Here is a 12,910-nt window from a genome sequence, read left to right on the forward strand (position 1 = left end):
TCCTCTCTCTCTCTCTCTCTCTACATTATATCCTGTTCTGCTGTGATGACCCTCCCACTCTCCTGGCTCTGCATTTTGCAGGAGCCTGGTGGGTGGAGTCATCATCAGAGCTGATGGAGTGCACCTGGGCCCGGTGAACTCCTTAAGAAGGCCTTAGACTATCAGTGTCTCTCTCCCTCCTCACCTATACACACCTTTTGTTCTGTTCTTTTGGTTTGATGTAGTTAGTTTACCCCTTAGTTTTAGTTAAATCATTGTTTTAACTCTTACTTTGTTGCATGGCTCCCTCATTGTTCCTTGAGCCGGGTTGTAACACTGCCTAGTTACGGGAGAGGTTGGATTGGTTGAGGTTGGGCAGGGAGAGGCGTCTGAAGATTTTTCAACGTGATAAAGCAGGATAGTACAAGCACCAGCATATAGCTAATAACAATAATTCTGTCGTCTGTGCCTACTGTATATTGGTATAAAACTGTCTCAGATGTTTCAGCGTCTCTCACTGATTCTCATGTGGAACCATGTCTGTATCAAGATGGGAGGTGGGAGTGTCTGGTGGGTTTGGTTACATGGCATGAAAATGTAAGGAAACACAATGACAAAAATGAGTTACTGAAGAGAAACACAAAATACACTTTATCCTGCACTCCATGTTACTATGAGGACATGGGCTGCAGTACCTCTTCAAACCATTTGGTAACCTTGTAATTAGCAGCAGCAGTGCTTCTTGTAAAACACGTGACTTCCAGGAGTGCTGGGCAAACACAATATGACACAATATGGCCCAATCCCAATGTTGGCCCCCTACGGACTGAGCCCTCAGACTTAATTGACGTCACCTGTGTGCATAGCTGTAGTGCCTGAGTGCGAGAAGTCATGAGGGCTCGAAATGGTATAGGAGGAATGGGACAGCACTTTGTGGCATCACGTGTTGCCTTGACGATGTCATTTGTTACTATCTCCCGTCAATTAATCAATTTGTAATTTACTCTTTGTTTGTGCTTTTGTCTAAACAGCATTATTAATAAATTAAATGATGCTAAAATGTTGAATAATTTTAAATAGCCCCAGGTAGGCTATATGTTTTGTAACATTGCAAAGTTTATACTGTGCTAATGCATGTAGAATATACTCTTCATTCTACAAGAGGTTAACCTGCACTACATCATTACAATATGTAAAAAAACGAAAAAGAAACAGTTGGAGGTACGTTGAAAGCAAACAGTACTTTTAATAAAGCTTAATGAGCACAAATAAGCACATTAGAAAGGCTATATTACATGCTGCTTATATTAGCAGCATCTAACATCCTTCTTAAACGTTTAGGAAAACTTAACTTTCTTTTTTCTCAAATGAGCTGTTTATTCTGTTTGAATGTTGCAATGTTTTCTCTTTTAACTGTATCTTGCATGTAGTTTCACACTTTCATTCCTGTTTCTCTCTAAGGTCTTGTTAATTGTTTTTTGTGGTTATTTTTCCTTAGTTATGTTTTTTTTTTCTTTTGTATCGGGTGTATTGGCTGATGTTTTCCACATACATGAATATTAACGTCACAAACGCTATGAACTGTGGGTAACTCCCTCAAGCAAAGTCTACAGAAATGCGGACTTGCTGAAAGTCTGCATAAAGGGCTCATAAAGTCCGCCAGTGAGCCCTCACGCACTTACTGATTTCACAGTGGGACAGCCCTGAACCCTCGCGGACTTGTCGGGAACGCGCGTCAAAGTCCGTGAGTCTGGGAGTGCGGACATTGGGATTGGGCCGATGTTTCCATCTGACTTACTCTCAAACAATATGTGAATTATACCTGTAGTTGATAGGCAGCACAGAAAATCATGTTTTGGTAAAGGGGAGAAGTAATTTTCACATAATTCTTATTGTAAGCTATGGTGGGGGATGTCACTTCCCTGAACTGACGGGCAGCATTATTGTTTCTCAGTTTAACATGTTAATATGCTACATAAACAAATCTCTGCTTTGGTTAGGATAGAGGATTTTCTTTTTATGGAGTTAGGCTTACTTACGCCCCATAACCCATTTCTGGAATTTTCATACATTCACTTGGAAACCAATCACAACTTCATCAAGGTAATCATGTTAGACCTTTTAGAGAAAAAAAGTCAGTTACTGACCTCTGCTGGTGGTGTGAAAACATTTAGGGTTAGGGTTAATACATGCATTGTATCTAAGACAACTGAGGAACTGCCTTGGTTTGACATTAGGCTCATTAAGAAGAGGCTGGACAAGTGCACACTAGGACTATGTTGGAACAGATACTATTGCCAACAAGCTTATTTATGATTGATAGCATGGCAGGGCAAATAATTACCCCGAGTTCTTTGATAAATTTGGTTCTTCTCTTTGTAAAGAAAGTCAAACATTTCTCACATTCTGAGAGTTTTCAATATAACAAATTAATTGCAGCATTTACAGCTCCAATGGCACTTAACAGAATTCTCAGTAATAAGATGCGAAACATAATTTTCTCTTATAACTATGCAATATTAAAATCTGCCATCAAACCATTGATACGTAAAAAGTAAAAAAAAAAAACATAAGACATGAAGCTTACTACTACCATTTTCATTCATTCAGCTTTTCTCTCAATATATACATAACACTGAATTATGTATTTATTCTAAATAGTATATATTATTACTGTTGTTTGGACCTGTAATTGTAGCGCTCCCATTAGACTAATCAGTGTAATTTTGAAAATGCTGGAGTGCAGAAACACTTATTCAACAATTATATTGAAGAAGAGTTCAATGCAACTCTTCAATAAGTGCTCAGTTGGGTTAAGATCTAGGCCAGTCAGAAATGATGCAAAATTACACTGATTGGTCCAAGGGGGGCGCTACAGTGACGGGTCAAAACAAGGTACCGTATTTGTTACTAATGGGCCTTGAGGGAGACTGCATCATTGGTGATGGATGATGTGTTTACTGTTGTCTGTTACGGTTTCATTTCATGATTTTTGATGCTTGAGAAGGGAGAAATGGACTTTGACTCACTGACATTCTGCCACAACCCTGAAACAAACCCTGATACACGATGAAACACATCGTAAAATCATATTTGTACACATTTATTATGATACTCAACAGATTAAGCTTACAGTATATTTTGAGAGTAACATTCAGTATGCTTAAAACAATCATAAAAAAGAATCTGCATGTGATAAAGCTTGCATATTCCATTTTTTTTTCTATGATTGGTAATATCATTAATTTAGTATGAGTAGAAGCACTTTGTCTTGAGACTTCTCAGTTTGTTAGTTGTATCTAAAAAGAATTTGGTGAACATTCCGTTTTGAATGTCATGCTCTTGCAAGCTGCAGTAATATTTTTAAGTTAAGTGCAAAGATTTGTTCTGATTTTTGTGTGATATGACAAACAGGTAGTGGCATTTCAGTCCTCGTTATATGTACACTTTGTAGCTTGTATATCAACATTCAGTATTTTCAAAGAAATGTATGAAAGAAAGGAAAAGCATCTCAACGCTGGTTGATACATTTACATTAACGTCTTTGTTTCCTGCATGTTTGGACAAACAGATGATGTCTTCCATCAATTTTATTTCTTGAGGCCTTTAATCTTCAACTGTTTCAATGACAGACCAATAGTCAAGGTCCCACTATTGGATTTTTATAGACACACATCAGAAGCCGTTTCTTTATACAGAGGGGTATTTTTGTATTAGCTTGAAAACAAATGATAAAATATTTCAGTGTTGCACCAACTGCTGTTTACTTTATTAAACTTGTGAGTAGGTTGAATTTCCCTGACGTTACCTAAACACAGGTCTTTTCCACTCAATGGAAGAACAAGGGCTTCTATCTACTTCTACCACTTTCACCTCTGGACTAAAAAGGTATGGGGATTCTCCATTCACATATTTCTGTGTAAGAAGGCTTCAGCTATAACCAGTCTTCAATATCTAACTTCCTAAAACAACAAACCACTGCTTGATATTTTACTGTATGCAATATAATCTATAGCACCTACAGTAACAAATTTGACTGAACAACTACACTCTAAGGACTGGGCTCTCAGCTACTATAATTAAAGGTTTGTGCTTTCAAGACATTTCCCTGTATGTAAAAAGCAAAGGGGTGTGATAGATTATCACGGCCAGAAGGGGGCATGGTAGGCCCATCACAACACAGTACCCCAGTGCAGATAAGGCAACATACTGTACATTACCACAGGGTATGAGGACATGAGGTAAGTGGTACATGGATGAGCAACCACACTCCTTACTACCTCAGCTGCCCCAAATCTTAAGCAGAGTTAGACAAACTGAGTAATATTATCTGTCTCTCAGGTCCTGGTGTATACTTTTTTCTTGTATAAAACAATAAGCACAGGGGATATTAAACTGATTGCAAAATACATCCAAGAACAGCACAAATTCTATTTCAAATCTTTCCACACACTGGAATGTGAGCTGGATTTTTAGGACAACACAAACTGCCTTGTCCGATTGTCCACTCTCTTGACTTGATTCCTTCACAGCCTTTCCAAAGTGGTCAGACCTCTGAAAGCCTGAGAGGCCATGAGAATAGATAACAGGACAAGGCCCATGAGACAAAGTCAAGCTCAAGAACCTAAAAGGATTCCAAACACTGCTTGGCCCAGCTCTGTTATTAATGACAGAAAAACTACATAGGAATTGATACTTAACAGTTCATTATATCCCTTCCCTCCCTCTCTTTTCCCTTCAAAAATGTGACTTTTTAGTGGAAGACGTTGGATGCAGGAGGGGCAATAAGGCACAGCCCCTAACTAACTCACAAGCTCAAGTCAATGATGATGTGCTCAAAGATCTGTGTGTTTCCCTTGAAGCTGGAGGCGAAGATGAAGTCCCTGCGGTCAGTGGAGACCACAGTGAAGGAGCGTGGTGCCTGGATGTACACCTCCTTGAAGCGCTCAAAGACTTTCTTCTCAGTATCCCACAGGTAGATCTGCGAGAAGGTGTAGTCGCTGCCCAGGGCCAGGTAGTAGCGTTCTTTGAAAGAGAAGGGCTGTAGAATCATGGAGCCTCGTGAGGGCAGGGCCTGGATCTCCGCAAACTGTTTGGCACCCCAGCGCAGGACTTTGGAGTCACCGATGTAGCGCGTCATCGCTAGGTAGAGTTCCTCCTTGATCCGGAAGTGTTTCACCGCTACCACATCCTCCATGTTGGGGATCTCGCCCTGCAGGGTGAACTTCTGGTTGCTCCGGCTCCACTGGTAGATCACCGGCACCTGTGAGCGACTTGCCAAAATAAGGTGGGCCTTTCCATCCAAGTCTAGGAACTCAGCATCCGTGTCACGGAACCACTCATGCAGTGACTGGTATGAATAAAAGCCCTTGTCGTTCCACTTGTAGAGGGTGGACAGGCCCGCTTTAGAGCTGTCAGCAATCACAAAGAACCAGTCAGTGCCAATCTGGAATGCCTCAATGTCATTGGGCTTGGAGATCTTGGACACCTCAATGTCCTGGAACTTGCTGAACCTGCTCTGGTCCTCATCAAACTTGTAGATATGGGAACCACCAAAGAGCTGAGCCACAATGACAAACACCTGGTTCTGGATAACCACTGACTTGCACCCCACAATGGACTGACCTGAAGAGCAGGGAAAAGGACAAATATTGTCAATGAATGATAATCTAGCTAAAAGGTATCCACTAGAGAACAATGGGGAAAAATTAGGGCTTCCAAAAGGCCCACAGCAAACAAAATACCTTGCTTCAAGGGAAATTCACTATTTTGGGGGGATAATGAGATAAATGCATCTTTGAAAGAGGACTGGTCTCACCATTACTCAGACATTCTGTCTAGTAGTAGTTTTAAAAACACAGTTTAACAAATGTCAGTAACATATAAACCAAACCCATTCTAATTTTCCATAAATAGTCTTTGATGGGGCAATAACATGAGTGGAAAAAATTAACCAGGCGTTCTGAGATCATTTGTTAAGATACTACCATACCTGTGATGTTGTCGTATGTCCTGAAGTTCATCTCTATGTGGTCCCATTGGAAAACCATACAGCTCTCTGCATTGGGAGCAGCAATTGCCACATAGACATCATTCTTATACGTGAATGTGTCAACAGACAGAGACTCGGATGCCACAGACTGATGGAGGACGAAATCTGTGGAGAGGCACATTTCTGAAATTAATTACGCTTATACACTGACAAAATTATAAAAGCAAAGTTGGCCTGATTGAAAGGATGGAATGAGGGGAAACTAAACTTTCGACTCAAACCAAATCTCAATCGCCCTGCCTTTTCATGACATTGCTTGCTGTAAGTCACTGTTAAGTAGAACATTGCCTGGTGCTGATGCCAGTTAGAGTAGAGACAATGCCAGCTGGCTCAGGTGTTTCTCACCAGTTGAAATGCATTCGTTGTGCAGGCTGGTCATATCATTGAGCCGCTTGTCCTTCATGTCCTCGGGTCCAGCACACACGACATCTGACACTGTGGCATTGGTGTTCTTTAGCCACGTCATCAGCCACTTGGCACGGCAGTCACACTCAAAGGCATTGCCTCGCAGGTCCCTGCAGAAAGGCATATGTCATTGGAGAGCAACAAACTGTGCTACCAATGTAGAAAGCTACAAGGCTTTTTTTTCTATTAGTAAAACTTTAGACAGTATTTCTAATCCTACTGCCTACTTTAGTGAACTACTAGTGATTCCATGAATGCATTTGAAAAGTAAGATTTTGAAGAATACTTCAAGAATAGAAAATAGAAATTTCTAAATGGGATCCTGGACAAACTCTTGACATGATTCATGAAAAATCAAATCAATCAACTATCAAGGAGATTACATTATTTATTCAAACACATATAACTGAAAGACAAACTTACAGCTCTATCAGCGAGTCCAGGTCGATGAAGAGATCCCTGGGCAAGGCTTTTATATTGTTATTTGCCAAAGACCTAGAAACAGCACCATTAGGTCAATACAATAAACATTACCCAGCTGAGATAATCTTTATTCCATTGCAAGCCAACGGAAAATAATGATTTACATACAAAGATACTGTGGGAACATCAGTGTTAAAGTAATATTTAAAGAGATGAAAAATGGCAATGCAAATTCATTTTTTCAGTCTTTTATATAAAGAAACCTACTTTATAGAACTATTCAACATATTTGAACACTTGTAATGGTTTCTGCAATTGCTGTATATCATCCTCTGCTAAAAAAAAATACATTTCAACAGATATCAATATTACAAATAGTCTTTGTTTCTAAGTGATGATAATGGTTGGAACATACAAGTGAGTCAAGTCCCTGAGTCCTCTGAAGGCATATTTGGATGCGGTCTCTACCTTATTACTCTCAATGAACCTGTGGAACATAGCAACAAAACATGGACGATTATGTGATCACTTATGAATCCCCAACTTGCGTATCAATTAAAACAATACAGAAAAAGAAGTACTTGTGTATATGAAATAATGCACTTGTGATATTTCAATTAGTGAATTTGTTTTTTATTATATTAATGTGGCATGTAACTGCTATAAAACAGTACGCCTCCAAAAACAACAAAATTTCAATAATCGTATCTTGCCGCTCAGAAACATAAACAACCCACTAGTGGTCAAAATGTAATACACTTTCTATGAACACTATCAGCACCTGTGTTTGAATTTTCACCCCCAACCACATAACCTCATGCCCACAACAGCAATCCCAGAAAAGACTTACACAAATTTCTTACACAAAAAAAATGCTACGTTACATTTAAGTGTGCAGATTACCCAGCTACAGTATGAGACTACACACTGTTGTGTATGCATTTAGTTATTACACCAGTTCACTGAATGCCTTTGTAACACCTTGATGACAACAAATAGTGTAAAGGTACTTACAGGTACTCCAGGTGTGAAAGTCCAGAGAATGCATCATCCCTTATATTTGTAAGAGAATTGGAATTCAAAAGCCTGTAATGAATCATGAAAAACACATCGACAGATGTTAGCTGCTACGAAAGGAGTAAAGTGTTTGTTCAATGGAAACATGTTTGTATCGGAGGAAGAGGGTATGCAAGTCAAAAATGTCTCAAATTGTGATTTGGCTTGCCTACTAAAAGGGAACCAATTTTATAGTCAAGACAGAGCAAACTGCCAAATTAACACATGTGGGCTTGTGTATTATTTGACTTCTGCATAATATTTTTTTCTTTTTGGCAATATGAGAATCAAAAGATAAAATTTTGGGGGTTTAGTACAAGTAGCTTGACAATGTTGCCATTTTGATTCTTAAGTAGGACTACCAGTCACATTTTTCTGAGAATGATTAGTTGAACATTGACCTGCTCCAACTTTAAATGTCACACATGGAGAACAGATCTTTTGCGTTCTCATTGGCATACACACAGAAGAGCCACACGGTCAATGATAATAGCTGGCAGTGGTAGGGCAGCAGGTCACAGACAACCAATACTTCCAAGGTACCAAACATTCTCACAGCAGACCTAATTCTCTCAGCCCAATGCTGGAAAGACTGGAAAGAGTAATCATACCAAATGCTTGTTTATTGCCCACAGTGGTACTGCAAAATATCAAGATCAACACTTCTTGCCAAACATTAGCTGTAAGCAAAATACATTCTGAAAATTATAGTTCTCAAAATATAGTTTTGTAGTGAAAAGCGTGCATTTAACTTTCAGATATTGATTCTTTGGGGAATATTATGGGACCAAAAAAGAAAAATACGCTGAGATAGCAAATGCACTCTTCCATGAGATGTAGATCATTAAGTGTGTCACCATGCACTGTGGGCCAATGCTTTAAAGCCCACCTGCCACGCCTTTTGTTTATGCTGACATCACAACAATGAGTACTGGAGTAACAAAGCAGATCGATGTCTTCCGGTAAGTATGATTAGTATGCTATGGGCTTGCTCTCAAGCTCAAGCCCATTTCCCTTATGGGAGATTGATAATTTAGGAGCATCTTGACAGCTGCAAATGTTATATAACATCTATAGCATGTCCTCCAGCCCAGTAAGTTGGCCAAGGCCAGGAGCCAGCAATGACATCATGTTATTTATTTCACTCCCAGGTGGCCCAAGGTGACCACTCTCAGAACTTTTCTCTGCTTGTATCACGGCTATAACATGCACCAAATAGATTTATACCCTTTGAATAGGGTGAATATCTGTTTCAGGCTCAGGTGGTCCTTAGTTCCTAGTGCGATGAGGCTTTGGAATGAACTCAGTGGAGTTGTTACTGACCTCAATGTGCTTCAACAGTAGCAGAGGACCAAATCCTAGTTCAGGCCTACTTAATGTTTCTGAATGTTACTGATATAATCTGTGCTTTCTATGTGAGCAGTGTCCTGTTCTTGAGTTACTTGGGGTAATTCAGTGATAGAGGAATTTCCCATTTTCGGATTTGGCTACTACAATTACTATTACAGCCTGATGGATTTGGCATGCTGTAGCAAGCACCACTTTCAGAAACATGTCTTAAGGTTGCCCATTGAAACTTGAAATTTAAATGAATGCTAAAATCAATTTGTCAGCTTTAAATGTTCTTAACTATGTGCCTTTGACAAGAAGTTAAGGGCGACCCATGAAATCAATTTTAACATAACATTCGTATTGGTATATAATATTGAAGTACTCTTACAGTAGCTGGAGAGACGGCATATGAGAAAACATTGCCTCCTTGACCTCGGAGAAAGTCCCATTGACGATGCTCCTGAAGGAAAAGCAGAGTCAATGAAAAAAAAAAAAGCAAATTACATGTGCTATTCTAAAATCTGATGATTTAAATGAGATAGAAATTGGACTGCATTTTGTTCAAATCGCAGCTCAGTATGGTGTCTTCTTTAGAGGGTTTACATTAGGATATATGAACGTATAGCCCAGAGGCTATAGGGGGAGAACTTGCCAAATAAGATTATATTGCTGCTCATTATAAATGCGGGCTATAGTCTATTTTTTACTATATACATCATATAGGTAGGCTACTCACAAAGAATTGATGTCGTTGGGGCTAATCCTTGGGACATAGGAGGACCCGACGCAAATGATAGACTCCTTGGAGCAGCTGCATGTTGAAGGGCATCGGAAAACCTTCTTCAAATGAACCGGTTGAGACAGGTACAAGAATGACACAGAAAACAATGCCCAAATCTTAAGAGTTGGCAGCATCTTTCTTGTCGGGCTTGCATGTGTGAGGTTTGCTGAGAACACCGAGGCAGATGGCACCGCGTTTACACCCTGCACCATGAAATGCTGCACTGGATCCCTGACATCAGCAAATCAGCTGCAGCTCCCCTTCGTCCAATTTAATTATTTATTAAGCCAGAGCTTCAGTATAAGTGTTGGTTAAACATCCTTGCGCTATGCATCGAAAAGAAGATATTATTAGGCTCCTTATGGCTATCCACAGCCGATCTATTAACCCGTGCATTTCACATATACTTCAGACTGTTTAGAGAGATGCTTCAAAACATAGGAAAGCTGATGGCATTCATTCGAAATATATTTTGAATATATTTTCAGATAACCTATATGTTGTCAATAGCGCATAGGGAGAAAATGTAGTCTATTTCCAGTTTTCCAAAATATATTTCGAATGAACGTCATCTACATATACAAATACATTTTTGGCCAAATTTTACATAGTTTGAAACATATCTCTAAACATATTCTAGGAATGTTTTAACGGTATGCGTTTGCTCAAAAGATTTAGAAGTAAAGACAGATGGCAGACACCCTCTGATAGTCACTTATGGGAGACATCAGGAACTGATTCATATAGTTTTATTAGAAAAACTAATTACAGTAGGCTACAGTATTCCCTATATTAAAACAGAAGCCAGCACGATGAAGCCCACACCTCTTGGCTCACATGCGCATAACTGCAGCACCATGGACAGCGCCTCTGTGACAACTAATAGGCCGGTCCACGATCCACGCAGACCTCCTCAGGATAACTTGTTTTGGTTTAAACAGGTACATCTATCTACTGTGTCTACCGGGATGACTGTGGGCTGTATACAGTCCGAGAGTTAAATGTATAGGGCTACACTTCTATAACAGAGTTAACATGAGATCAGGTCCACACTGTTACATAATTCAGCAGTTGAGAAGGCTAACTGGGACCCATGATGTCCCTGCTGGTACCAGCCTGGTACTCTGTGTCCCTGACGGTACCAGCTGGATGTTGGTACCAGATTGCTAGTCCGTCCCTGCTGGTACCAGCCTGGTACTCTGTGTCCCTGGGTATCAGCTGGATGGTCCCAGCCTGGTACTCCATGTCCCTGTTGGTACCAGCCTGGTACTCCGTGTCCCTGTTGGTAGCAGCCTGGTACTCCGTGTCCCTGTAGGTACCAGCTACCTGTTGTTACCAGCCTGGTACTCTGTGTCCCTGCTGTTACCAGCCTGGTATTCCGTGTCCCTGTCGGTACCAGCCTTGTCACTGTCAGTACCAGCTGGATGTTGGTACCAACCTGGTACTCTGTGTCCCTTTCAGTACCAGCCTGGTACTCCCGTGTCCCTGTTGGTACCAGCCTGGTATTCCCGTGTCCCTGTTGGTACCAGCCTGGTACTCCGTGTCCATGTAGGTACCAGCTACCTGTTGTTACCAGCCTGGTACTCCGTGTCCCTGTCGCTATCAGCCTTGTCACTGTCAGTACCAGCTGGATGTTGGTACCAACCTGGTACTCTGTGTCCCTTTCAGTACCAACCTGGTACTCTGTGTCCCTTTCAGTACCAGCCTGGTACTCTGTGTCCCTGTTGGTACCAGCCTGGTACTCCGTGTCCCTGTCGCTATCAGCCTTGTCACTGTCAGTACCAGCTGGATGTTGGTACCAAACTGGTAGCCTACTCTGTGTCCCTGTCGGTACCAGCCTGGTACTCTGTGTCCCTGTCGGTACCAGCCTGGTACTCCATATCTCCGTCGGTGCCAGCCTGGTACTCCATCGTCACAGAATTGTACCTGGCAGCTGCTGAGAGCCAGAAGCGAAGGGCCATTTGTCATCCAGCAACATCCCTGGGGTACTTGAGACTTATGATTGAGTGCGGAGTGCAGATTCAGGAGGGCTATTTTTAAAGGCGGTCTATTTTGGTGAGGATGGATGAGGGTAAACAATTGTTTGTGTTTCAGGGAACCAAGAGGCCGCTAGAGCCTCTTGCCATTTAAACAGTGAAAACAGACTAAAATGCTAATAGCCAAGCTACGCCAGTAGGGACCTAATGTGGCAAGTTTTGCCCATGCATTCAAGATGGCTATCATTTAAAGCCTTTCTTTTGCCTGAGGAATTTCCTCTTAGCACTGCACTCTGAATGACAACATAACACTTTGATAACTTAATTTTAATGAGCAATAGCAACCCTGATTACAAGAAGAAATAGTTCAATCGTAATTTCGTAAACTACAAATGTTCCTATATCTTTTAAATGCTCTAAATGCACAAATAACCATCACCAACCACTGCTCAGTAATTACATATTAAAAACAAAAAGGTTGTGCAATGCCCAGAGCCATACCCTTGAAAATCATCAAAAGTGCTTGTCTTTGGGTCAAGGCCTCTTCAGATTTACACACTGCAGCAGACTTGATCAATAGGGGAGCCTTTAAAAACTGGCCGACACACAAAAAGTGGGTCTGACTCCCTCTGTCCCCACAGCATCCCTGCAACATCAGCAACAGACAGGGAAACGGGGCAAATTGGTGACAGGGAGAGGAGGAAGAACTGCAAAAACAAGTAGGGGTTGTGACTGAGAGAGTGAGGGAAAGAGAGAGAGAAGAGGGGAGACGGGTACGTTTGGCCCTTGTCAGGACAAGAGAACAGCTTTTACTTAATACCTCTGCTCTGCATATTGAAAATGCATGCATTGTTGTTTTATTCATGTTAATGTTCACGTCATGGAGCACCAGAGAGTGTACTGTAC

The 12,910-nt window shown here is 41.0% G+C and overlaps 1 protein-coding gene across 1 annotated transcript; it reads right to left on the reverse strand.

Annotated features, from left to right (window-relative positions):
* Positions 1–4,786: 4,786 nt before the first annotated feature.
* On the reverse strand, positions 4,787–10,183 carry lgi2a (leucine-rich repeat LGI family, member 2a). Its single transcript, XM_071926574.1, has 8 exons — positions 9,984–10,183; positions 9,636–9,707; positions 7,874–7,945; positions 7,275–7,346; positions 6,860–6,931; positions 6,377–6,546; positions 5,972–6,136; positions 4,787–5,604 (listed from the first exon to the last, which is right to left on the reverse strand). The coding sequence occupies exons 1-8, from the start codon at positions 10,160–10,162 to the stop codon at positions 4,787–4,789; spliced, it is 1,620 nt and encodes a 539-aa protein (XP_071782675.1). The 5' UTR covers positions 10,163–10,183.
* Positions 10,184–12,910: the final 2,727 nt, after the last annotated feature.

This window comes from Centroberyx gerrardi, chromosome 23, assembly GCF_048128805.1.
Source record: "Centroberyx gerrardi isolate f3 chromosome 23, fCenGer3.hap1.cur.20231027, whole genome shotgun sequence".
Lineage (NCBI taxonomy): Eukaryota > Metazoa > Chordata > Actinopteri > Beryciformes > Berycidae > Centroberyx > Centroberyx gerrardi.

Excerpts from the sequence above, each read along its gene's own strand:
- lgi2a (XM_071926574.1), bottom strand. The coding sequence starts at position 10,162 with ATGCTGCCAACTCTTAAGATTTGGGCATTGTTTTCTGTGTCATTCTTG. Across the intron at positions 9,708-9,983 it reads CCCAACGACATCAATTCTTT|GAGCATCGTCAATGGGACTT; the intron begins GTGAGTAGCCTA and ends CTTTTCCTTCAG. Across the intron at positions 6,932-7,274 it reads CTCAGGGACTTGACTCACTT|GTCTTTGGCAAATAACAATA; the intron begins GTATGTTCCAAC and ends TGCTGTTTCTAG.